This window comes from Mandrillus leucophaeus, unplaced genomic scaffold (assembly GCF_000951045.1).
Source record: "Mandrillus leucophaeus isolate KB7577 unplaced genomic scaffold, Mleu.le_1.0 Scaffold212, whole genome shotgun sequence".
Classification (NCBI taxonomy): Eukaryota; Metazoa; Chordata; class Mammalia; order Primates; family Cercopithecidae; genus Mandrillus; species Mandrillus leucophaeus.
In genome coordinates, this window is record NW_012102166.1 from 1,149,229 (window position 1) to 1,176,402 (window position 27,174).

Consider the following 27,174-nt stretch of genomic DNA (forward strand, 5'->3'; position numbering starts at 1 on the left):
TCTCTACTAAAAAAATACAAAAAACTAGCCGGGCAAGGTGGCGGGCGCCTGTAGTCCCAGCTATTCGGGAGGCTGAGGCAGGAGAATGGTGTAAACCCGGGAGGCGGAGCTTGCAGTGAGCTGAGATCAGGCCACTGCATTCCAGCCCGGGCGACACAGCGAGACTCCGTCTCAAAAAATAATAATAATAATAAATAAAAAATAAAAATGCAAAAATTAGCCGGGCGTGGTGGCGGGCGCCTGTAATCCCATCTACTTAGGAGGCTGAAGAAGGAGAATGGCTTGAACCTGGGAGGCAGCGGTTGCAATGAGCCAAGATCGCGCTACTGCCCTCCAGCCTGGGCCACAAAGCAAGACTTCATCTCCAAAAATAATAATAATAATAAAAAAATAAAATAAATACAATTTTAAAAAGGCATCAATGAATTCAAAATATCTTTCATTACATATTGTCTTCATCACAGATACTACAATACAATTACTATCATGATATTAAAAAGAGGTGTGTAGGCCGCCCACAGTGGCTCACACCTGTAATCCCAGCACTTTGGGAGGCTGAGTTGGGTGGATCATGAGGTCAGGAGCTCAAGACCAACCTGGCCGAGATGGTGAAATCCCATCTCTAGTAAAAACTACAAAAATGAGCCAGGCATGGTGGCAGGTGCCTGTAATCCCAGCTACTCGGGAAGCTGAGGCAGGAGAATTGCTTCAATCTGGGGGGTAGAGGTGGCAGTGAGCGACAGAGTGAGACTCTGCTTCACAAAAAAAAAGGAGATATGTAACCAGCAGCTTCAAATTTGAAAGGGTTGAAAAACCCTCAAGTTTCTTCCATGAGGCCTCCTTTACTGTTCTGGTGTTAAATTATAAAAATCTTACAAGGATCAAGTCCTACCTACCACTCGGCCATATTTATTTTATTTAAATGATGTGCCGCATGCTGCCGTCTGAAATTAGCTCAACATTTCCTGTTAATCTGTAGTCCTGTTGTACCTGTCTCCTGTCCGATCATTTGATTTCCCACAGTTCACTATCTACTAGTCTAAGATAGTTGGGAGTCATGTGATCACTGCCTTGGCTGTGCTCTGCGGGCACTGCTTTCCGCCGGGTCCTGGAGTCATCACCCCTTCAGCCTCTCGGTCTCCCGCGGGTGTAGTGGAGGAGAAGGATGAGAAAGCATGGCTGCCGCTGGCCCTTCTGTGGCCTCCAGCCGCCTGTCTCTGACTTTTGATGCTGTTATTGATGTTCTTCCTTGGCTTCAGCAGCTATTTCTGCTATAATAATCCTGCTGCCCTTCGGACTCGGGATAAATGGGATATGCAGGTGAACACCATGAAATTCATGCTGCTATATGCCTGGTATTCTTGGCCCAGTGTGGTTTTGTGTTTCTTTGGTCGCTTTTTAAAAGACCGAGTATTTGGAATATGATGGGGCACAATTATTTTTAGCTGTTTCATTTGCATTGGACAGGTTGTTTTTGTTCTGAGTGGAATATTTAATGTTTTTGGCTGACGGAATTTGAAAGATTTGTGTTTAGGATTGGTGGGGAGTGCTTAGCAGTTGCCCAGAATACATATGCTGTGAGCTGGTTTAAAGACAAAGAATTAAACCTGGTGTTTGGACTCCAACAATTTAGCGTGGCTAGAATTGGAAGTACAGTAAACATGAACTTCATGAGTTGGCTGTATTCTAAGATTGAAGCTTCGTGGGGTTCTGCTGGTCACACAACCCCTGGAGTCACACTTAAGACTGGAGGTAACATGTCTTCTTTCACTAATCTGTGCCTTCCTTGGCTCCTGCTTACTTAGATCCCAGAGCAGAGAGAATCCTTCATAAAGAACAAAAAAAAGGCGGGGGGCGGGGGGAAGAGTTTTTAAATTAACTGATGTAAAGGATTTCTCCTTACCCCTGTGGCTCATATTTATCATCTGTGTCTGCTAGCGTGTTGCCATGTTCCCTTTTATTAGACTTGGGAAAGTTTTCTTTACGAGAAATTTGGATTTTCTTTCCAGGCAGCAAGTGCAATGAACAGTGTTGTGTATGTCGTATCAGCTCCCACGACCCAGTATTTGGGCTCCCGGTGGATGACAGGGAAGAACAGCATCTGGGTTGTGTGTGTGGTCACAGCCACTCTTGTGTCCCACATGATGCTGGCCTTTATGATGTGGAGCCCTTGGGTTGCTATGTGTCCTCTGGGAATCTCCTAGTCATTGCCTGCCTGTGCATTATGGCCAATAGTGGCATCTGTAGTTCCTGAACATCAACTGGGAACTGCATATGGCTTCACGCACTCCATTCAGAATCTTGGGTTGCCCATCATTTCCATCACTGCTGGGATGATACAGGATACTCGGGGATATTTGTTTTTTACAAGTTTTCTTCATTGCCTGTGTTTCTATGTCACTATTATCTGTGGTCTTACTCTTATTTTGTGAATCATGCCCAGGGTGAGAACCTCAATTACTCCACAAGACAAAGGGGAGAAACAAAATTTGCCCATACTTAATAAGTTTAAATGACTGTGTCATGAGAATGGCTTTGCACATCATTGGTTTGAAAATCTCCATTTTAAAAAATTTAGAGTTTAGTCATTAGAAAAAATAATGGAATGGCAAGTTATATTTATATCCAAATACACCTATTTCAAAGTGTATCTGTGAGAACTATTTTAGCCTGGGTCTTCTGTACTGTATGTTGCTGAAGAATTCTACAAAAGGCCAATCAACAATGGAAGGTTTAGAAAACTGCTCTGGAACATCCAGGCGCACTTCCGAAAAGAACAGTGAAAAAAGAAAAACACTGGAGCTTCTGTTATCTTAGGGATATGATAATGTATGTATCTTAGGGATATGACCTTTCCTTTATCTTATAGCAGAAAAAAAAAAAAATGGCATTGTCATAGGCATTCCCTTTAGTGGTAGGGAATAATGCTAGAAAATATGTGAAGATTTGTATGAAGTCTCTTTCTATTCACAACTAGTAGCTTGTGCTCTACTCTGTGGTTATGTGGACTGCTGAGCAGTGACCCTTCTGAGTTTATTTCTCTGTTACCGAGGACCCTAATTTCTTAGGGACACAATATTAGAGTACAAACTTTCCATACAGTTTTTCATATAATCTAATTAGTAACTACAAAGTGTCCTTCAAATTATAATTGACATTTACAAAGATAAATAACAAAACCGCAAAAGGGGAAAAAGTAAGATTTTTTTTTTTTTTTTTTTGGCTGTTATAAGCAATAGAACATTGAAAGTCTGAAACATTTCCTAAGCATAGGGTTTTTACCCTAGAAATGAAACTGCTAAGACCAAATTTAAGTAATTGTTCAAAGTCACTCAACTAAGAGTGGTAGAGTTAGAGAGCTAACCAAAGGCAGTCCCCAAAGTCCATGTCCTTGAACACTACATGATAAACAGCAAGGCATTACCACTGATCATTCAATTTCTAAGCAATGCAGGCATTAGGTTCATTCCCTCCAGAATTTCATTACAGAACAGATGGCTTCTGCCTCTACATCTTACAGTAAATAAATTTATAACTGGAATATAAATTATAAAAATAATTTATAACTGGAATAGAATTTTGCAACTGTAAAAGAATGTAATTCTGAGTTTTGGTTAACTGATTCTTCATTTTCTACAACCACCCAAGGTAAGGCAATACTACAAAACACATAATCTTAAGATTCTCCAAATTTTTCATACCATTGCCAGTGCTTAAAAACAAAATAAATAGATAAGGCATACTCCTTGAACAGACCAGCCATTGGTGATGAAAGGAAAAGAGAGATAGAAAATACACAGACGTCATTCATTAATAATTTATAAAATGTTATAATTATACAGTGATATCCAGGTTTCTTAAACTTTCTGGGTTTTTTTGTTTGTTTGTTTAAGACATGGTCTAGCTCTGTTGCCCAAGCTAGAGTGCAGTGGCATGATCTTGGCTCACTGCAGTCTCCTGGGCTCAAGTGATCCTCCCACCTCAGCCTCCTGACTGCAGGCATGCATCACCATGCCTGACTTATTTTTGTATTTTTTTTGTAGAGACAGAGTTTCGCCATGTAGCCCAAGCTGATCTCTAACTTCTGAGCTCAAACGTTCCACCCTTGGCCTCCCAAAGTGCAGGGATTATAGACGTGATGAGCCACTATGCCCATCCTAAACTTCCTTACTACAAACCTGTTGCCACTTCTACCTGAAATTTCAATTTCTGTGGATATGAGTGGTTATCTATACTGCTTGATAATCAGTCTGAAAATAGTTGGTATACCTTACCAGTTCAGAGTGTACATTTCCTAGAAAAACCTTAAAGACTACTGCACTGGAAAGATTCATTAATAAAAATAAACATGTAATGCAATATAAAGATGAGTATGACTGAATTAAGACTTGTGGCAACTATAGGAGTCTCAAAGTAACCCTTGAATGTACCAGTTATCAATCACATAGACTGAAGAGAGTGGAGTGCCCTCTAGTGACTAAATGAGGGCTAATGACGGCACGGTGAGATAATCACACCAGCTTTTACAGAATTTTGGTTCAGTATTATTTCTATTACCTAATTATAAAGTAGTGAATTAACCACTTAGGTCTGGGTACCATCTGAGCCTATACTAATTTATTTTCAATCCTGTAACACCCCTTCCCCCCAGTACAAGCCTCTACTTCCCTTCACAGGCAGTTATTTATACATAAGGTATATACATTCACTCCCAATAGCGCTCTTCAAACAATTCCAAGATGGCCGCTACTCTCTCCATTCCACTGAAATAATTACAAGAACATCACTACTTTCTTACTTTCTGTTAAGACAACCTTTTTTTTTTTTTTTTTTTTTGGAGACAGAGTTTTCCTCTTGTTGCCCAGGCTGGATGGAGTGCAGTGGCACGATCCCAGCTCACCACCAACGTCTGCCTCCCGGGTTCAAGCGATTCTCCTGCCTCAGCCTTCCGAGTAGCTGGGATTACAGGCACCCACCACCATGCCCGGCTAATTTTGCATTTTTAGTAGAGATGGGGTTTCTCCGTGTTGGTCAGGCTGGTCTCCAACTCTTGACCTCAGATGATCCTGCCCGCCTCGGCCTCGTACGCCACCACGCCCAGCCAACGACAAATCCATTCTATGAAGTACATGATCCTTGGTAGCATTTTAAAAGGCCTACTTCTAACAAACCTTTCTTCATCCCCCTGTATCTTGCTTTGCCTTTCTCAGGTCCTGCCCTAGGAACACGCTCTCTCTCTTTCCTGAGCAAAGGCTACTGATCTCAGGAAGGCACAGTCCAGAAGTGACCACCAGTATTCTCAGCAGCGTATACACACTCCAGAGGAGCTGCCAGAAACACTGCTGTGATTCACATCTCAAGTCAACAGCCAACACTTTCAAAAATGTACACCAAATACCAGAAACGGTGTTGTTTTCTTTTTTGAGAAGGAGTCTTGCTCTGTCACCAGGCTGGAGTACAGTGGTGTGATCTTGGCTCACTGCAACCTCCTCCACCTCCCGGATTCAAGAATTCTCCTGCCTCAGCCTCCTGAGTAGCTGGGACTACAGGTGCGCGCCACCACGCCCAGCTAATTTTTGCATTTTTAGTAGAGACGGGGTTTCACCACGTTGGCCAGGATGGTCTCGATCTCCTGACCTCGTGATCTGCCCGCCTCGGCCTCCCAAAGTGCTGGGATTCCAGGCGTCAGCCACAGCGCCGGCCCAGGAACGGGTGTTTATTAGTGAAAAGAAAAAGTGTTTGTCTTTGGTGGAGCTGGAGGCACACAACATACAGTCAGTTATGCGAGGCTTCACGACAGGGTTATGATCTGAGAAAGGCATCCTTGGGCGATTTTGTACGTCAGAGTGAACATTCACAAGCCTACAGGGTATGGCCTACTTACATACCTGGGCTTTAGGATACAGCCTATAGTTCCCAGGCTACAAACCTATACAGCATTTTACTGTACTGTATACTGTAGGCAACTGTAACAAAATGGTGTATATCTAATCCTGAGAGGTCAGGAGTTCGAGACCAGCCTGCTCAACATGGTGAAATGGCATCTCTACTAAAAATACAAAAATTAGCCGGGTGTGGTGGCAGGTGCCTGTAATTCCAGCTTCTTGGGAGGCTGACGCAGCAGAATCACTTGAACCCAGGGGACAGAGGTTGCAGTGAGCCAAGATCGCGCCACTGCACTCCAGACTGAGAGACAGAGCGAGACTCCATCTCAAAAAAAAAAAAAAAAAAAAAAATTTCAATGAGGCCCTTAGAATTGAGCTCAAATCTGGATTCCCAACCAATGCTCCATACAGACATCAGTTTAGGAGAGTTTTTCTTGTTTTCATGTACGTAATACAAGGGTAACTAGATTCTGTCACTGAAATGCTGCTGTGTCTCCTAAGGTGGTGATGTTGAAAAACTACAAGAATAGATCTGAACTTCACCGGGCTCACATCCCAGGTGTGATAAGTGGGTAAGGATCTGGCTGCATCAAGCATCTTTTGGTGAAAAAACTGTTAGGAAATTTGCTTTCAAATAACAGTAAGGTTAGGAGGAAGTACTTCCAGATGGTCTTCAATGGCTACTGTTATCTGCCAAAAACCTTAATCATGTGGGGTGGCCAAATTCAGTTATCTCAGTTTGTAAAACTTATCAATGCAAACTACTATCAGGAAACACATCAGCAAAATTTCGGATTGGCAATCGTTATCACAAACACAAATGTCCACACTACGTACGGTTCAACTCTACGTATCAGCCTAGCCTGGCAGAGAAATAGCTCCAAATCTTCTTTTCCATCAGCTGTTTTCTGAGGAGGAAAAGAGCTACTAACTCAGAAAACCTAAAAACAACTACCTGACCATCACCAAAAAAAATGTTCGATGCATCCAAATCCTTACCCACTTAGCACCATTGAGATGAAGGTTAAATGAGAAAGTATAGTCCAGACCTCAAGAAACTCAGACCTAGATCTGTCCCTGTCACTCAGTTGGCTTTAAAAGGTCACTTCCTTTTTTTCCCCCAATACCTGAACTGCTGTAAAAAGCATGGAAACTTGTATCAGTCACCAATGTAAGGAAGTCTTGATGCATCTTTGTGTGTGTGTGTGTGAGATGGAGTCTCGCTCTGTCACCCAGGCTGGAGTGCAATGGCGCTATCTCAGCTCACTGCAACCTCCACTTCCTGGGTTCTAGCGATTCTCCTGCCTCAGCCTCCTGAGTAGCTGAATTACAGGCGCGCGCCACCACACCCGGCTAATTTTTTTGTCTTTTTAGTAGGGACAGGGTTTCACCATGTTGGTCGGGCTGGTCTCGAACTCATGACCTCGTGATCTGCCTACCTCAGTCTCCCAAAGTGCTGGGATTACAGGCGTGAGCCACCGCGCCTGGCAGATGCATCTTACAAAACAATACATACTAGTAAATTTAAGTTAGCCTGCAAACACTCAGAGCAGAAAATACGACTGTGGTCTTTGCATCTAGAAATGTACTACACGAAATATTTTTAAAATTCTACTTCTCTTCTTCTACTCTTATTTAATACCACTACAATGTTGTCTATCCTTAAGTCATTGGTTTAACAATTAATAGTCAGTTAACAGATTATCATATAGTCTAACAATAACTTTCAACAAACTAGGAGAAAGTGACCATTAGTTTAGTATAGGATAAGAACACCTAGATTCTAACCAGTATTCGGTGGGGACTCAAGTAGAGAACCACGAAAATAGACGATCTTGAAAATTCTCCTTAGCCTTCTTAAAACATTGATGTGTATAATACATTCTCAATTAAAATGTCCAAAAAATATATAATTCTCCTGCCTCAGCCTCCTGGATAGCTGGGATTACAGGCGTGCCACCACGCCCGGCTAATTTTCGTATTTTTAGTAGAGACAGGGTTTCACCATGTTGGCCAGGCTGGTATCAAACTCCTGACCTCTCAGGTGATCCACCCACCTCAGCCTCCTAAAGTACTGGGATTGCAGGCGTGAGCCACCACACCCAGCCTGAAACTATTATTTTTAATAGCAATAGGTCTTAGACATTAGAGATTCAAGGAGAACACAAAAACTCTTCGATGATCCAATTCAGTACAAAGGATACTGAATACAGCCATTTCTCCTGCTCCTTAAAAAATAATTTCATTTCAGATTGCCAAAATACTTGTGTTTTTGCTTTGTTTTGTTTTGAGATGGAGTCTCACTCTGTCACCCAGGCTGGAGTGCAATGGTGTGGTCTCAGCTTACTGCAACCTCTGCCTCCTGAGTTCAACTGATTCTCCTGCCTCAGCCTCCTGAGTAGCTGGGACTACAGGCGCGTGCCACCACACCCATTCCCAAAGTGCTAGGATTACAGGCGTGAGCCACCGCGCCCAGCCTGCCAAAATAGGTTTTAATTCAATGTATTAAAAGAGCTCCATTTTGAAGATGTCAGTCCCATTATACTTACTAAAGTGTATCTGGAGGGCCAATAATAAGGACTTCCCATCGGTAGAGATCATTGTCATCTATTAAACCTGCAGAAAAGCCTTCCACTGGATTTTTGTTGAGTTCTGTGGAAAAAGCAAAGTTTAATCAATACATTTAAGCACAAAATTTTCATCCAATAGATAAATTACAGAACTTGAGCATACATGTTATATATAAGTTTTAAACCATCAAACAGATATACCTTGCCAGGCAAGATGCTCCTTGATGGCCAAAATATTTTCATGTCTATACTGTAAGAAAGCCCTGGGTAAAGCAAACTCTTCAGAAGATCAGCTTCTACTGGTGTCCAGCCAGGCTCTTGTCATTCTGGGTGGCCCTACAGTGGTCTTTTAAGGAAGCTTATTAAAATGCAGATATCCAGGCCCATCCTCCAGAAATCAAATCAAGTTGGCAATTCTTAAGCTGCTGTCTTTAGGGTATGCTTTCAGAGTGTCTAATCATACCTTTTCATTGGAATATACTGAGCTTAATAACTTTCATTTGTACTAACATTTGTACTCCTATTTGACATGTCCCTGTAGTCGTGGGGACCTGCTCCTACAGTGCTCCTGTGTGCCCATCCATCTCTGAGCACAAGGAGAGCAGAGGTCCCATAAGTCTCATCTGTGTATGTTGAGCCTCTGAGAGCCACAGCCTCTGGGACAGAGGATTAGCTTAAGAGTAGTAGCTAGAGCATACAGGAATGGCTGTGGCATCACGAGGTTCTTCTCTTCTAAAGAGAGCGCCGTGGCACGGAGAAAGAATGACAGGGTGGGAAACGAGAGGCGAGGAACTAGCGAGGTGGGGGCACACAAGCCAAGACAGGGACCTTAAGGAGCAGGTGAGCAGGGGTGCAGGGCCCAAAATGTTTCCAGAGACACCAGACTTAATAAAGTACTGGCCTCCTAATGGTGAGCAGACCATATGAGAAATTTTTAAACAGTTTAATGAGGTATAACTGACATTCGGTGAACTGCACAGACTTAAATTACACAATTTGGCCAGGCACAGTGGCTCACACCTGTAATCCCAGCACTTTGGGAGGCCGAAGCAGGTGGACCACCTGAGGTCGAGAGTTTGAGACCGGCCTATTAACATGGAGAAACCCCGTCTCTACTAAAAATACAAAATTAGCCAGGTGTAGTGGCGCATGCCGGTAATTCCAGCTACTCAGGAGGCTGAGGCAGAAGAATTGCTTGAACCTGGGAAGCAGAGGTTGGGGTGAGCTGAGATCACACCATTGCATTCCAGCCTGGGCAACAAGAGCAAAACTCTGTCTCAAAAAAAAAAAAAAAAAAATAAAATTAAATAAATAAATAAAAATTTAAAAATTAGCTGGGCATGGTGGCATGCGCCTATAATCCCAGTTACTCAGAAGGCTGAGGCAGGAGAACTGCTTGAACCTGGGAGGCAAATGTTGCATTGAGCCAAGATCACGCCATTCATTGCACTCCAGCCTGGCTGACAGAGCAAGACTCCATCTCAAAAACAAAAACAAAAACAAAAAACAATTTAATAAGTACTGATATATGTATACACCAGAGGAACCAACACAACAATCACAATAGTGAATGCACGTATCAATCACCCACAAAATTATCACGTTTTACCTGCCAGTGGAATTGGGTACTCATTGGCTCAAATTGGAAAGTGGGAACAAAGAACATGCAAGAGTAGAGTGGTTTGAAAAGGACTTGGTGGGAGTCTCAACAGGTGTGTAATTCTCGTGTACTACCTGCCATCATTCTCACGCAGCTTTGCCTAAGGATGAAACACAGTATAATACAGCTCAGAGTGCTACCAACGACTGAACCAATGTGTAGGTAACTGAGGAGATATTAATTTTGGGGGTAATCAGAGATGGTATTATTTCAACGACTAGGATTTAACAACATGCCAGCAAAATATGAGAAAGTCAACAGTGAAAATTTATTCTTTAGGCCGGGCGTGGTGGCTCACACCTGTAATCTCAACACTTTCAGGAGGCCAAGGAGGGTGGATCACTTGAGGTCAGGAGTTCAAGACCAGCCTGGCCAACGTGGTGAAACCCTGTCTTTAGTAAAAATACACAAATTGGCCAGGCATGGAGGTGGACACCTGTAATTTCACCTACTCAGGAGGCTGAGGCAGGAGGATCACTTGACCTGGGAGGCAGAGGCTGCACTGAGCCGAGACCATGCCACTGTACTCTAGCCTAGGTGACAAAGCGAGACTCTGTCTCAAAAATAAAAATAAAAACTTTATGTTTAAACATGGAAGTGCTTCTTTTCTTGAAATTTGAGGGGAGATATGTATAAGTCTAATATTTTTGCATAACAGGCAAACTAGACTTTTACAAATAGTTAAAATCAGCGCTGTATTTCAATACACAAGAAAGGTATTTTTACTTTAAAGTGGCTAATCTAAAATACTTTTTAAAGATATTGAAAGTGCAAACACATTAAGATGGGAATAGCATTTTCAGTTACTTTGTTTATGCATGCATATGTGTACTGAGTGCCAACTATGTTGCAGACATTCTAGTAAAACAGAAAGTCACACTTTCCTGTCGACTGAGGGATGGAGTGGAGCACACACAAATGCGCTGTGAGGAGTTATTTTCTACATGAGTGATCTCATTTCCAACCTTTTTCTAGATAAACACCATTACATTACTTGGGCCATTTTCTGCAACACTGTACGCAAGAGTCTTGTGAAAGATTCTATAATATATCCAGAAATTACCTAGTTGTTGCATTTTCCACCAGAAGTCCAGGGTTTATAAACATAGGTGAGTAAGCTCTGAACTTATTTATTACAAAATTACATGGTCAAAATTACCCTTGAAAATTTCCTTACACTTTCCATATGATACTCAAAAGTATATCATTGCTTCTTACTCTTGTCAAAACCCCCAAGTTCTTGAAATCTTTTGCCCATTCTTTCCGTGCATCTCTTCTGCAGGCCTAATTGTGTCCTTTGCTTGTGGAAGTAAATACAAAAGCAATGCTGAAAAATGTCCAACGCCTCACTTTTTTCATGGCTTCTGCCCCCAGCATGACTCTTCCTAGGTCTAGATGCATGAATATTTAACAGGCTTAATCCACTTAAAGCGATAGAACCGTACCATACCTTCATGAATGCTTCCTTCAAGGTCCCTATCAATACTAGCCCCTTCCATGAAGTCTTCCCTAAATAATTTATCAAATAATCTTTTGGCTTCTGCTAAATTCCTATTGATTGTACTTCAGTCCGTCTACATCTTCTGGCACTTGACCAACATCGGCTTCTGATCTCCAGAGAAGTAAACAGGCAATTACAATGTGCTCCAACAACAGTACAAGAATTTGAGGGCACACAAAAAAGAAAGGCACATAACATAATCATGAGGAATAAGAAAAGGCTTCTACAAAGAAAAGAAATAAAGGATTTGGGTGAGGAAATTCAAGGTTTAGAATCTGAACCTCTACTTTAGGTAGAGGAGCATGTACAAAAACTTGAAATAGGGCAATCAGTATATGACTGGAACGGCGGGGGGCAGGGGAGCAGCTGAAACTAAACAGAATGTCAAAAGCTGGACAGCAAAGGGCCTTTGTAAGCCCTGCATGCTTGGACTTTATCCAGAGGGCAATGATAAGCCTTTGAAGGGTGGTTCTTTTTTTCTTTTTCTTTTAAACAATGGGGTGACCTCATGAGATTTACATTTGCAAAAACCAATCTTGTAGTATGTAGAAGATTGTGTAAATAAGGCATGATGAGGACAAAGAAACAAAAAGCAAGCAATTCAAGTAATCCTGAAAAGCGAACCTCAAGTATATAGCCGAGGAAACAATGAAGAAAACAGGGATATTTAGAAGACAGAATCAATCACCCTAACCTGGTGATGTTAAAGAAGTAGGGCTTAAAGTAGTAAATCAAAAAAGACATGAGCTGGGCGTGGTGGCTCATGCCTGTAATCCCAACACTTTGGGAGGCTGATGTGGGCAGATGGTTTGAGCCCAGGAGTTTGATGCAACATGGCAAAACCTTGTCTCTACGAAGAAAAAAAAAAAGAAAAAAAGTAGCCAGGCATGGTGGTGTGCACCTACAGACCCAGCTACTCACGGAGGCTGAGGTGGGAAGATGAGATCAGGAGGCGGAGGTTGCCATGACCTGAGATGACACCAGGGCACTCCAGCCTGGGCAACAGAGCCAGATCCTGTCTCAGTTTAAAAAATAAACATGTATTTTTTTTTTTTCTAAAAGGAAAATGACATATGATGAAAAAGTTGAGCAGAGTTACCATATGACCCAGCAATTCCACTTCTAGGTATATACCTAACATCTGTCCACACAGAAAGTTGTACATGAATGTCTGTAGCAGCATTTGTTGTAATGATCAAAAGGCAGAAACTCAAACATCCATCGACAAATGAATAAACTGCAGTATATACATACAATGAAATATTATTCAGCCATAGAAAGAAATGAAGTACTAATATATGAAGCTCAGTAACATCAGGCTAAGGTAGAGAAGCCGGACATATAAGGTCACACATTATACAACTTATTTTATATGATATATCCAGAATAGGCAAATCCAGAGAGACAGAAAGTAGATTACACAATGAGAGAAGGGAGAAATGGGGCATAATTACTTAAGGGGTATAGGGGTGATTAAATGGTGTGATGAAAAAGTTTTAAAACTAGAGAGAGCTGGTGGTTGGTTGTACAACATTGTGAATACACTAAATACCACTGAGTGGTACACTTTAACACCGTTACCGATAATGTGAATTCCCCCCCGCCGGCTTTTTTTTGACACCAGATTTCCATGCAAGGCTAGAAATCTGTTCATTCACTGAAATGAGAAACATAGGCGGTGGTACTGGTTTTCCAGGAGAGGGGAAGAAATGGTGATGGGCTTAGTATTAAATGCCTTTTGTTAGGGACAAAAAACACATTGTCTTAAAAATAAATCTAGCTGGGCACAGTGGCTCACATCTGTAATCCCAGCACTTTGGGAGGCTGAGGCGGGAGGATCATCTGAGGTCAGGAGTTTGAAACCAGCCTGGCCAACATGGTAAAACCCCATCTCCAGTGAAAATACAAAAATTAGCCAGGCATCTGGTAGTCCCAGCTACTTGGGAGGCTGAGGCAGGAGAATGGTGTGAACCCGGGAGGCAAAGCTTGCAGTGAGCTGAGATTGCACCACTGCAGTCCAGCCTGGGCGACAGAGCGAGACTCCATCTCAAAAAAAAAAAAGAAGAAGAAGAAGCCAAGAAGCCATGAAAACATTTTATTAAAGCTAAAGGAGTTGCATTTAAAGGAGAAACTATCCAATGATGATAAACACATACAGCTCAGGGAAGAAGGGATCTATATTCAGTCCACTGGATTCAATTTAAAAAAAAAAAAACAAAACAAAACAGGCCACAGTTGCCCTAGGCATAAGCAGTGTCGCCGTGAAGGTAAGATAGAATCCACGCAGGAAACGCTGAGTCGACAAAGAGAAGATGAAGTGGAAAAACCCAAGTGGAAATTTTTTCTAAAAGTTTGACGGTAGATGGAAAAGTGTAGTAATCCCAGGTAAATGAAATTCAAGCAAGTTTTATTTTAATAGAAAAGCCTGAAAGATGTTAAAACATCCTATCTGTGTTTAAATGTTGATATGGATACCTCACACTATATTCAAATCCAGACAGATTACAGATATAGACAAAGAGGTATAAAACCTAACTAAAAGCAAATACAGAATTGAGTTTTTTCACATCATTTTGAGTAGAGGTGGTCCTCCTATGCAGGACACAAAACTCAACAGTCAAATAATGCTACACAAAATACTTTAAGTGCAGTACAGTAATAAAGTCTAAATACAAATGACTGGGAAAGAATATTTGCAACATACGACAGAGCGAGACTCCGCCTCAAAAAAAAAAAAAAAAAAAAAAAATATTTGCAACATAATAGGGAGAAGTTTAAAATCCCTAATACAAATAGAGCTTCTGTAAATCAAAAGGGGAACTAAAACCAAAAAGTGACCATGCTTGACCTTCTACTTATATTCCTAAGGTATTAGGAGTTTTGAGAGTGCCAAAGAGGAAGATAACATCTTTTCTGAATGCTATCTAGAGATACAATTAAGAGTTGGAAAGGGCTAGAAGACCTCTCTTTCTCACAAGTCATGAATGCTAAAACACAAAAGTTTACAGTTCTAAAGGAGGCAAAACTAACCAATAGTATTACAAATCAGGACAATGGCATTTTCTCTCTCTCTGTGTGTCTTTTGGAGCGGGAAGTGAAAGCAGTATCTGGGAAGAGGCATGGAACAGACTTCTGGTGTACTGGTACAGAGGCATGCTGTCCATAATATGTATGTACTTTCCTGTCAATGTTATACTTCAATTTTTAAAACTAGTAAATCCTGGAGTGTCTGGTGACTGTTAAATGAGAGTTGTGCTTGTATGCTATGAATCTGGAAATCACTGTGGGCCAGGGTGGTCTACAAGCCATGAATAAAAAGGAAACCCAGGGACAAGGAAATGTCCTTGAGAGTAATGATTTCGGTAAGTGTTAAGTAATGGAAAATAATGCATGAACAGACTTGCTAAGATAGAGTCATTACCAAGAATAAGACTAAAAAGAACAGAAAGAGCATGTAAAAAGTAAAAACTCTGCATTTCTGAATCGGAATTGGAAGAATCAATATAAAATGATATGGCTTTCAAATATATAGTTCTCAGATCTGTCCACTGAAAAAGCCTCGAAAAAATGAACAGCCCAGTAGTACCCAGAATGTGGTCTCTAAATATGAATTTATCACTAAAACAGACCAGGGCTCTTCAGAGAAATGGCTGACTCCAGGTCTAGAGCAAGAAATGTTAGGTTCATCTCACACATAGCAGACAAAAAGGAAGCTATCGAGTAATACTATGGTATTGTGAAAGGGACTCAAGAGCCAGCTTGAAGAGGCCTCCACTGGTCAAATATGGGACAAATGACTGAAATACGCAAGTTTAAATCCATGAGTTTATAACTGTGAAATCAAAAACAAAAAACTAATTTATCACCACTACAGGATGCTGGTAAATCATTTTGTTATTCTGAAAACCAATTTTAAAAAGCAAAAGAATCAGTATTTAGTGTGATCCTTTTTTATTACACAAATTATATTGCCAAGTAATCAAAACAGTAATTACTATTTGATCAAATGAGGTTTCTCTCTATGAAAATATTCCAGCTAAAAAATGAAAAACAACTGAAACATTGGCCATTTTATCATTTAATCCAGGCATTTTAAAAGACAACCAGATATTACACGTCTCCTGAAAAATGAACAAACCACCATGTATGAAGTAAAGTCACCTCACAAACCTAACCTGTTTGAGCCCCTAACTACAATAACTAATTCACAAAGAACAGAAACAGAGAAATATGTTCAAGGACATCCCTGGGACACAATTAGCAAGATCTACTCTAGATATTCTAAAGAATAAGACATGGAATCTTCAGCAAATATACTGCAAAGAGCACAAAAGACAATGAATTCAAACATTTTTTAAAATTTATGACAATTATGACACAAATGAAAATGTGAAGAGTAACGAGACATTAGACAATATTCAGCAATTGTTGTTTCCTTTTTTGAGTCTGGAAATGGTGTTGTGCTGGGGGTTTTCCTACCATTTTTAGAGATACTGAAATACTTACAGAAAAATGATCATGTTTAGTATGTACTTCACGGTCATTAGGGAGAGGGCTAAGATGGGTGAAACAAGACTGACCATGACCTAATCACGCCGGGGGCTGGGGGAGCACACAGAGGCTCATTATGCCCATCGCTATCTGTCTACTTTGGTATTATTGGGCATTTAAAAGTTTCCTTAAAACGTTTTCTTTAATCTAAAAAAAGTTTAATATAGCCTAAAATAATGTTTTCAGTATTGTTGATCATTATGTAAAAATAAACCTTCACTGCACCTCAGCAAAATACAGATTCTCAGAATAACATTCCAAGACCCAACTAGATGTCATTTTGTACTTGACTACTAAAAAAATAAGCTACTTTTGGCCAGGCGCGGTGGCTCACGCCTGTAATCCCAGCACTTTGGGAGGCCCAGGCGGGCAGATGACGAGGTCAGGAGATCGAGACCATCCTGGCTAACACAGTGAAACCTCGTCTCTACTAAAAATACAAAAAATTAGCCGGGCGTGGTGGCGGGCGCCTGTAGTCCCAGCTACACGGGAGGCTGAGGCAGGAGAATGGCCTGAACCAGGGAGGCGGGACTTGCAGTGAGCCGAGATCACGCCACTGCACTCCAGCCTGGGCGACAGAGCAAGACTTCATCTCAAAAAGAAAAGAAAAGAAGCTACTTTTAACTGTAAGTGTACTTTGCCAAGACCAATTGTTGGCTAAGTCTAACTTCTACAAAGTCAAATATAAAGGGGGGTTTATAGCCTAGTAATGATTTTCCTTTGTGTCTGGATGACTGTGGTCTCCTACTCTGGGAATATGAGTTCCTGTCAAGTTTATTTATACAACACAGTTGGCTGCAAGGTGTATGTCTGTAAAGTAACTATTTATATAGCAGCTTCGCTTTGAACTTCTGAGATCATAGATAGACCCTTTTATCCAAACAGTACATAATTACTCCTAACTATTGAGATAATTTGTCAAAATAATTTTGACCTTATCATCAGAGGAATAAATTGCCATGTTACCGTAAAACATAAAAATGCCACAAACCAAGTCACCAAAAGTAACTGCAAAAACGTTCCCGTCCTTCAACCTTCCATTAATTAATACTGAAAAAAGTCAAGTACAGGAATCACAAAGGTTTATTTCCTCTTTAGATTTTAAGATGCATCAATTTAATAATCTTTACAAATTTCTGGTAAACTTTAAAAATTTGCTTAAAATTAAAATTTTTTATTTATACCACGACATGGGCTACAGGCTAGCTGATTTCCTAATCAAAAACATTTTTGGCCAGGCACAGTGGCTCGTACCTGTCATCTCAGTGCTTTGGGAGGCCAAAGTGGGAGGATCGCTTAAGGTCAGGAGTTCAAAATCAGCCTAGGCAACAGCAACATACAGCGACCCAGTCCTAGCTACTGGGGAGGCTGAGTCAGGAAGATTGTTTGGGCCCGGGAGTTTGAGGCTGCAGTAAGCCAAGAAGGTGCCACTGCACTCCAGCTTGGAGCAAGACCGTGTCTCTTAAATTAAAAAAAAAAAAAAAAAAATTCAAGGCCAGGCTCAGTGGCCTCTAATCCCAACAGTTTGGGAGGCCGAGGCAGAAGGATCACTTGAACCTAGAAATTTGAGACCAGGCTTGGCAATATAGTGATACATTGCCCGGGCGTGGTGGCTCACACCTGTAATCCCAGCACTTTGGGAGGCTGAGGCAGGGGGATAACCTGAGGTCAGGAGTTCAAGACAAGCCTGGCCAGTATGGTGAAACCTCATCTCCACTAAAAATACAAAAATTGGGCAGGCGTGGTAGTAAGTGCCTCTAATCCCAGCTATTCAGGAGGCTGAGGCAGGAGAATTGCTTGAACCTGGGAGGAGGTTGCAAGGAGCTGAGATCGCATCATTGCACTACAGCCTAGGTGACAAGAGTGAGACTTCGTCTCAAAAAAAAAAAACAAAAAACCAACAAACAAAAATATTAGCCGGACATGGTGGTATGTGCCTATATAGTCCCAGTTACTCAGGAGGACTGCTTGAGCCTGGGAGGGAGGGAGGAAGAGCAGTGAGCCAAAACCACACCAATGCACTCCAGCCTGGGAAATAGAGTGAGACCCTGTCTCAATACACAACAAAATAAAACATATCCAACCCAATTTCTTTTACCGTGCTTCAAAAACACAAGGAAAATGAAACAGACAAGCCAAGCAGATCAGAGATGATCTCTTAATAAGAATTTGTCAATATGCTTCTCAAAGGGATTTGCTTGGCAGAATTCTGGACCACATTCCTAAAGTAACACTTACTGACATTGTGCTACCTGCAGTATTTCACCCTGCTTATCACAGCCTCTTCAATCACAGGCGTAAGGGTTCTTCAATATTAAGTCCTAAGTATGTTGTTGCTTGCACATAAATTATACACAATAGCATAAGCATACATCTCTGCCAAGATATGTTGCCGCAGGAGCTCCTCGCAATACCGAAATTATGCCCTAGCACTAGCTTACAGTGTCACACAAACAGCTTACTTTGATCTCACCTATTTTATACAAATAAATTTGATAAAGATGATTTCTGGGGACTTCTGAATGTCACTTCACAATGGAAAATTTGGGCACAGCATATGATATTTTGTCAGTATTACTAGCCTGGACAACTTAAACAGATCATTTCTATTTTTTTAGTCTCATTTTCTTTATCAGTAAAGGATGGCAAAGCCCATGGTAACATTGCAACACAGAGAGGAGACACTGTATATGCGAAAGTCTGACCCATCTTAAGGTACAATAAATGTTAGTTGTCCATTTCCTTCCTTTAAAACCGCTCATTAATTAGGCTACAGGATATAAAAGGAATACATCCATGCTCTTCAGAATCTTGAGAACAAGCCCATGCCTGAAATATTTATTTTGGAAAATACCACCGGGCTTCAAACATCACGCCCAACTATGTTTCTAGCAGGACTGCCAGACAAGGCCCCCGGGCCCCAAAGCCACAGGAGGGAGTGGTCTTTCAGAGTGGGAAAGCTGGGCTATAAAGGCCTGAGAGCTGCCAATAGTCACAGTTCAAGTCTCAAGGAGAATGAAGCCAAAACAAAGAATAAGCAAGAAAAAGAGATCCAAACAGATATTTGATTTCTTACACCTGGTACTACTCCTGCCCTTCTATAAACTTAGTTAAAAGTCAGTTTTCCTTTTTTGTGTAAATTTATTTTAGTTGACTTCCTGTCACTTCCAACTAAGAATGTCACCTTCTTCATTTGTAAAGCCTTATTTTTAAGTTTACATCCCAGTTGGTCTCTAATCAGTTTCCCCTCGAACACCAGTGGTTCTCAACTGTCCTTTTACCTTCCCCCAATTACGCGGGGCAAAAAAGTGATTCTCAGGCTGCAGTGAGCCGTAAACGTGCTGCTGCTGAATGAAGCAAGCACAGTCATGAGATTCTTCAATTTCCAATTCACTTTAAGTTCATTTCAACCACCGAATAATACATGTAAAAAAACAGAAGGACTTCAGAAAAACAGTCTCAAAGAAATTACAGAAACATATTTTTAAAAGAAGACCCAAAAGAAAACATTATAGAGCAACAGGAGACCTTACAGGAAAGCGAGACACAGACAAAAAAACAACTAAAAACAAATCATGGTCATAACTTTAAGAAATACTTCTAATGAAAAGATAAATCGATATTTTAAAAGAGTAAAGATAATAAACAAAGGAGATTTACATAAGTTAAGCTGGCATTCCTGAAGAGATCAGAATATGGCATAAATCTACAAAGCCTTCTATAATAAGTAAAAAACAGATTGAAAACATATCCCACAACTCAGAAAAAAACTGGTACAAAATAAACAGTAAAACATCTGTCAAATGAGGCACTGAACTTTAGGAAGGGAAAAAACAAGTCCAATATAGGTGGGTGGGTAGAACCAACCAGGTTAGCCTCAGATTTCCCCACAATACTCAATGTAGGTAAGTAACAGTGACGTGAATAAATACAGAATCCTGAAGAAGAATGTGATACAAAGAATGAGAAATGCAGCCAAGCACGGTGGCTCACACCTGTAATCCCAACACTTTGGGAGGCCCAGGAGTTCAAGACCAGCCTGGACAACACAGCGAGACACCACCTCTACAAAAAATACAAAAATTAGCTGGACATGGTGGCAAGCGCCTGTGGTGCCAGCTACTCAGGAGGCTGAGGGGACAGATCACTTGAGCCCAGGAGGTCGAGGCTGCAGTGAGCTGTAAGCATGCTGCTACACTCCAGCCTAGGCACCTGTCTCAAAAAGAGAGAGAGAGAGACAGAGAGAGAAAGCCCAAACAAGAAGTCAAAATAAGATGGCAATACACATTCATAAGTATTGTAAACTTTAAGGACTTTGGTACTTTTTGAAATAAATGCTGGGAAATGAATCAAAATAAAGAATTCTGTCATAGAAAAACGGAGGTGAAAGGGACCAGTGTAGTTACCAACCCCATGTAAATGCATAAATAAAACCAAACCACCATGAATGCTATAAGCTTTTCTATAAATATATATATTTAATAATATATGCTGCCATTGCCAAGGGGCACACACACACGTGTGTGTGTGTATTATTTTCTTGTTGTCATTGGTCCTATTTTCACATTATCAGGATTTATATATAAATTTATATTATCAGGATTTTACATTGTTATTTTCTGTATTATTGTAATTTTACATTATCAGGATTTCTATGTTAAAAAATAATAACAAATTACTAAATATATACATTTATGGTTAGAAAACGAGAAGGGAATGGAGGGAAGGAAAGGCAGAGAGGTACTAAGGAACACATATGTGTTTATTCCCTCATCCTGGACATCAATAAGTCAGTGGGTTCCATCAAGAGTCTCAAAACTACTTAGAGGTTTTTTATCAATTTTCTTCTCTCAACTTTGACTCTTTTAGAAATTAATCTCTTCTTGATATAAATATCTATCTATAGGTCAATAATTTCTTCAACATTACCTTAGCTGGGTTGTCATTCGTATACAACTTGCAGCTTAAAGTATATAAATGGCATACCTATTACAACCCCAGACTTCAGCCTGCGTACATGCCCTGAAAGGTAGATGCAAGGATGTCCAACACTGGGAGGTATCTGTAGGTGGTGGTGGTTATTACCAAGTAGTAGAATATTTTCAACTTTCCTTTATATACTTTGATTTTTTAAATTATGAAAAAAGGCCATTTATCCTAAAGTAACATAGGAAAATAAAATAGAAGGCATGAGACACTCCACCTTCTTGCTCTCCAAAGACAACCACTGCTAACAATTTGCTGTGTATTTTTTCAGATTTGGGCTATACCACCATACACTACACAGAAATGGAATCACCCTTTTCTAACTGATGGCCACTTAGCATAGTCTGAACATTCGATACTTTGTTTCCACCACCACACCTCTTTTTTTTTCCCCTCAAATATAAATAATGCTGCCTAGGTATGAGGTGAGAGGAGTGAAAAAACAAAAAGAAAGGTAAAAAGAAATGATGAGTATTTAAAAGTCTTTTAAAAAATAAATAAAGGCCGGGCGCAGTGGCTCAGTGTAATCCCAGCACTTTGGGAGGCTGAGGCGGGTGGATCACAAGGTCAAGAGGTCGAGACCATCCTGGCTAACACAGTGAAATCCCGTCTCTACTAAAAATACAAAAAAATTAGCTGGGCGTGGTGGTGGGCACCTGTAGTCCCAGCTACTCGGGAGGCTGAGGCAGGAGAATGGCGTGAACCCAGGAGGTGGAGCTTGCAGTGAGCGGAGATCGCGCCACTGCACTCCAGCCTGGGAGACGAGACTCCGTCTCAAAAAATAATAATAATAAAATAAAATAAATAAATAAAAAGAAAAAATAATGCTGCCATTGCCAGGCGGTATAAACCTGTAGCCGCAACTGTTCTGGGGGATGAAGTGGGAGAATCTCTTGAGCCCAGGAGAGTTTGAGGCTGCAGTGAGCTATGATCGCACCACGGCACTCCGGCCTGAACAACAGAGCAAGATCCCATCTTAAAAAAAAAAAAATTAATTAATTTAATTTAAAAAGAAAACTTTGCACTCTCCTTGTACATCTGTGGAAGTATATCTAGAATATAAACTATAAACTGAACTCTAAGTCAAAGGAACATATATATCAAACCACAAAATGTTTACTTCAATGTATTATCCCAGAAACATTATAGGTAACTATTTCCCTCCAGTCTTGCTAACACTGGGTATTTTTACCACTAGCTAACACCGGGCATCCTTCTGCCACTGGCAATTTATCTTTGGTGCATTTATATATTTTTATTTCCCCACCCCTTTTTTTTTTACATTGAGTGATTCTCTTTTTTCTTATTATCTGGATGGGCTTTTTAAGCACTGTGGCCTTTTTTCTTTTTTTGGAGACAGAGTTTCACTCTGTGGCCCAGGCTGGAGTGCAGTGGTGTGTTCATGGCTCACTGCAACCTCTGCCTCCAGGGCTCAAGCAATCCTCCCACCTCAGCCTCCTCAGTAGCTGGGACCACAGGCACAAACCATCATGTCTGACCTTTTTTTTTTTTTTTTTTGTATTTTTGGTAGAGACAAGGTCTTCCTATGTCGCCCAGGCTGGTCTTGAACTCCTGAGCTCACCCGCCACCCCGCCCACCCAAGTGCTGGGATTACAGGTGAGCCCAGCCAATTTGCATAATGTTTGTTGCTATTAGAGTCTAAGGTATGAAGGCAATATTTACATTTAAACCCCCAATTTTCCTAGGCTATTAGTGTGCCATTCAAATGTGTGTCTATAAAATTTATTATAATTAAAGCAAAAGTCTGAAATGTGAAAAAGAAAATTAGCAAGATAATATAATTTTTCTTTTGTGTATTTCGATTGGACTAAGTATGATATGAAACTCAAAAGCCAAACAAGTCAGAATGACAGCTTTGTCTACATTTTGAAATACAACAATCTGAATGACAGGTTTCTAAGATATGACCAAGTATTAAACTACTTTTAATGCAAGTATAAGAAGTAGATTCACATAAAATGCACAAAGTTAAAAACTGGAACAGGTAATACAAATACAAAATGTTCTACTCACAAACACATATTAAGACGGTGTTGACTCTTCATTCCTCTAAGTAGTCTCTACCCACTTCTTGACATAAGAAAGAAGGAATAATGTAAGCAGCAGACCATGCCAGCTCCAATCCAAGATTTCTTCCAAAGGGGAACAACAGGTGTGATTGTGTCGAAGTAGCTGTGACATACTGACACTAATTCTCTCTCTGCTGTATCCTCCCATCATGCCTGAACTCCTCCTCAAACCCTTCCCTAAGACGGCATTAGGAGATCACGTTTCTCTAATTCAAATAACTATTTATTTGTATGTGCTTCTTCTCCTTATCATCACATTAGCAAAAGAAGAGAGCCCTGTTGCATGATCAGAAATGTTGTGCATGAAATATAACTTCCACTGAAAGGCATCTTGTACACGATCTTCTCCATATTAAGTAAAAATGGCTTCTAAGAAAATGGGATGTCCTGGGAAAATACAGGTGAACCTAACTAAGAGGCCTAGGAAAGCACATACATTGAAAGAAAAAATTGGAAGTAATGCATTTGTTAAGGCAAGGGAGCCAAAACTCAAGCCCCCGACTCTAAGTATATCCCCTGCATCACACATAAGACCGTTTCTATGCAAGAGAAATACAAATGAAGGCAATGTTGATGACTTGGACATAGCATGGTGCTTTTCTAACCATTACGGTAATACTTTATACAACAAATTTATAACTGCAAGCAGCATGGAACCACTGAGCACTGTGTGGCAACAGCAATGTGCATTTATTATCTCCGAAGTTATGAAGGTCAAAGTGGAGAAACAGGAGAATTTGGTGAGCAGCTGAGTTGCAAAGCAAACCCTGAATTGTTTGAGAGGTTTAAGAACAGTACATAAAAGCATAAATTAAATATCATTGATAAATAAATTAGCTTCTGCTGATAGCAAGACTGCAACAAACTTTCCCCCAATGAATTGCAGAAAACCATTAATAAAGATAGAAATATTAGAAAGCAAATTTGTGACTGACAAAAACAGACCTTTCTTAAGGAATTCATCTTTTGTAAGATAAGAAAATGTGTCAGGCTAACATTGCTTTTCTATTTAAAAAACTGAGAGAGATGTTAAGCTAAAGCCTTTGCTGATATACTCTGAACACCCAACAATACTTAAGACCAAGCCGTAAAACAAACGCAAGGACTCATCACAACCTATGACATTACATGTCAATTACTGATGCAGTTTCTGATGCAGGATGATGATGAAGACAAAACTCCTTTAACTAAGGACTTTAAGGAAGAACCTAAGACGACAAATGAATTCATCAAAACGAAAATGAATTAATCAAATAAGAAACCAATCCCTTTCAATTTATTGCTGACCTCCAAAGTTTACAGAAAGTCATCTCCCAAAGCAAAAATTATTAGATCTTACTAAGAAGACTGGGTTGAGAGAATAGCTTTGTCGTCCAGGCTGGAGTGCAGTGGCACAATCATGGTTCACTAAAGCCTTGACCTCCTGGGCTCAGGCAACCCTCCTGAGCCTCCTGAGTAGCGGGTCTATAGGTACATGTCACCATGCCCAATTAATTTTCGTGGTTTTTGTAGAGGCAGGGTTTCACCATGATGCCCAGGCTGGTCTCGAAGTGGGCTCAAGCGATCTGCCCACCTCGGCCTCCCAAAGTGCTGGGATTACAGGTATGAGTCACTGCACCTGACAGAAACTAGTATTTTTAAGGCTTTATATAATGCAAGAAAGGGGTGGAAATTTGTTATGTAGATATATTTAGAGCATTTCAGTCACAACCCTTAATGTAATAATCCAGGCAAGGATGATCAATGGATGCTAAAACCATTCAGTGAAAAGGTCACTGGAGAACGGAATATGATGCCCAAGCATCATCCCCCAGATTACTCACCAGCACAAAGAGATAATGCATCTTGACAACAGAGAAATCTGGCAATCACCAAATAACTGTTCAAATTTGGAACCATTAACCCAAGAACGTGTATCTTCTTATCTGATGCAAAATGGTATACACAAGCTTCATCTATGACATACTCTTGCCCCTCCCCCAAAATGTTTACACTGAATCAAATCAAGCTTCTTAGACCTGCACTTTCTAATATAATAGCCACTAGTCGCATGTGGCTACTAAGCACCTAAGAAGTGGCTAGTCTTAGTAGAGATGCGCTGCAAATGTAAAATATAAACTGGATTTTTGAAGACTTTGTGAGAAAAAAAAGTTATGCTGATTGCATCTTGAAATTTTATTTTAGGTGTATTGTTAAATAAATTATTAAAATGAATTTTACCTATCTTTTTACATTTCTAAACGTGGTTACAATTTTAAAAACACGTATTAGGCTCTCATTTGTGGTTCCCGTATTTCTATTAGATAGTACTGCTATAGTTTGCAGGAAATATAGGGGATGTGGAAATAAGTGAAATCATTGCTTTATTTATAAAGTGAGATGGGGTCTCACTATATTGTCCAGGCTGGTCTCAAACTCCTGGGTTCAAGTGATCCTCCCAACTCGGCCTCCCAAAATGCTGGGATCACAGGCACGAGCCACCATGTCCAGCCAGTTAAATGATTTATTGAGAAAATAGTTAGAAAAATCCACAATGTTGAATAGGATACTCTACTTAACAACTAGTTTAAAATCTTCAAAAATCCAATCTCAAGAGGATTCTTAGGGCCATCAAAGTATTCTGTATGATACTGTAACGGTAGATACACGTCAAATATTTCTCTAAACCCATAGAATGTACGACACCAAAAGTGAACCCTGATATAAACAATGGATTGTGGGCGATGACGTGTCAATGTAGTTCATCAGTCATAACAAAAGTACCATGCCGGTGGAGGGTGTTGATAAAGGGGAGGTGTGCATGTGTGGGGTGTGGGGTATATGGGAAATCTCTACTTTCTGCTCCATTGTGCTATGAACCTAAAACTGCTCTAAACAAATTAAGTATTAACAAAAAGGCAAAGAATTGTTGGGCAGGGGAGGGATGCAACACATAAACACTGAGCAGATCCAGGATCAGAAAAAAATAGCTGTTACACATTCTGGAACAACTGGGAAAAGTTTAATAGCTGTAATTAATGTCAAAATGATACTATGATTATGGATGAGAATATTCTTATTCTTAGGAATGGCAAACTAAACTGAGAAGTGAGATATCATGTCTGCCACTTACTCACATTCAAATGGTTCGACCAAACTGGGGCAAGGAGAAGAGGAAATGAAGTATTTTAGTTTGGGGATTTTTAGTAGGCTAGAAAAGCCTTGTTTTTTCCCACTTAAAATAATCAGGCCAGAAGCTGGGTGCAGTGGCTCACGCCTGTAATCCCAGCACTTTGGGAGGCCAAAGCGGGTGGATCACTTGAGGTCAGAAGTTCGAGACCAGCCTGGCCAACATGGGCCATGAACCACCCCATCTCCACTAAAAATACAAAAATTAGCCAAGCATGGTGGCGTGAGCCTATAATCTCAGCTGCTCGGGAGGCTGAGGCAGAGAACTGCTTGAACTCAGGAGGTGGAGGCTGCAGTGAGCCAAGATCACACCACTGCACTCCAGTCTGGGAGACAAAGCAAGATTCCGAGTAAAAAAATGAAAAATAATTTAAAAAAGAGTCTTGGCTCAAATGCCAGATTCTCCTAAAATCTTCCTAAGTCAGAAAGGCAAATTAACTTTCTTGTCTATGTTACCAGGCACTATTTAAATGTATCTGATAGGGCCAGGCATGGTGCCTCACACCTGTAATCCCAGCATTTTGGGAGGCCAACCCGGGCGGTTGGAGGCCAAGTCAGGCAGATCATCTGAGGTCAGGAGTTCGAGACCAGCCTGGCCAAAATGGTGAAACCCTATCTCTACTAAAAGTACAAAAATTAGCCAAATGTGGTGGTGTGCGCCTATAGTCCCAGCTACTGGGGAAGCTGAGACACGAGAATGGCTTGAACCTGGGAGGCAGAGGTTGTAGTGGGCCAAGATCACACCACTGCACTCCAGCCTGGG

At 40.7% G+C, this 27,174-nt stretch overlaps 1 protein-coding gene across 1 annotated transcript in view; it reads right to left on the reverse strand.

Moving 5' to 3' along the window:
• Positions 1–27,174, reverse strand: part of UBE2G1 (ubiquitin-conjugating enzyme E2G 1) — a 70,002-nt gene that overhangs the window by 38,520 nt on the left and 4,308 nt on the right. Inside the window, exon 2 of the mRNA XM_011980458.1 lies at positions 8,435–8,537. Coding sequence (XP_011835848.1) covers positions 8,435–8,537 — 103 coding nt within the window. The remainder of the gene's footprint in view (positions 1–8,434; positions 8,538–27,174) is intronic.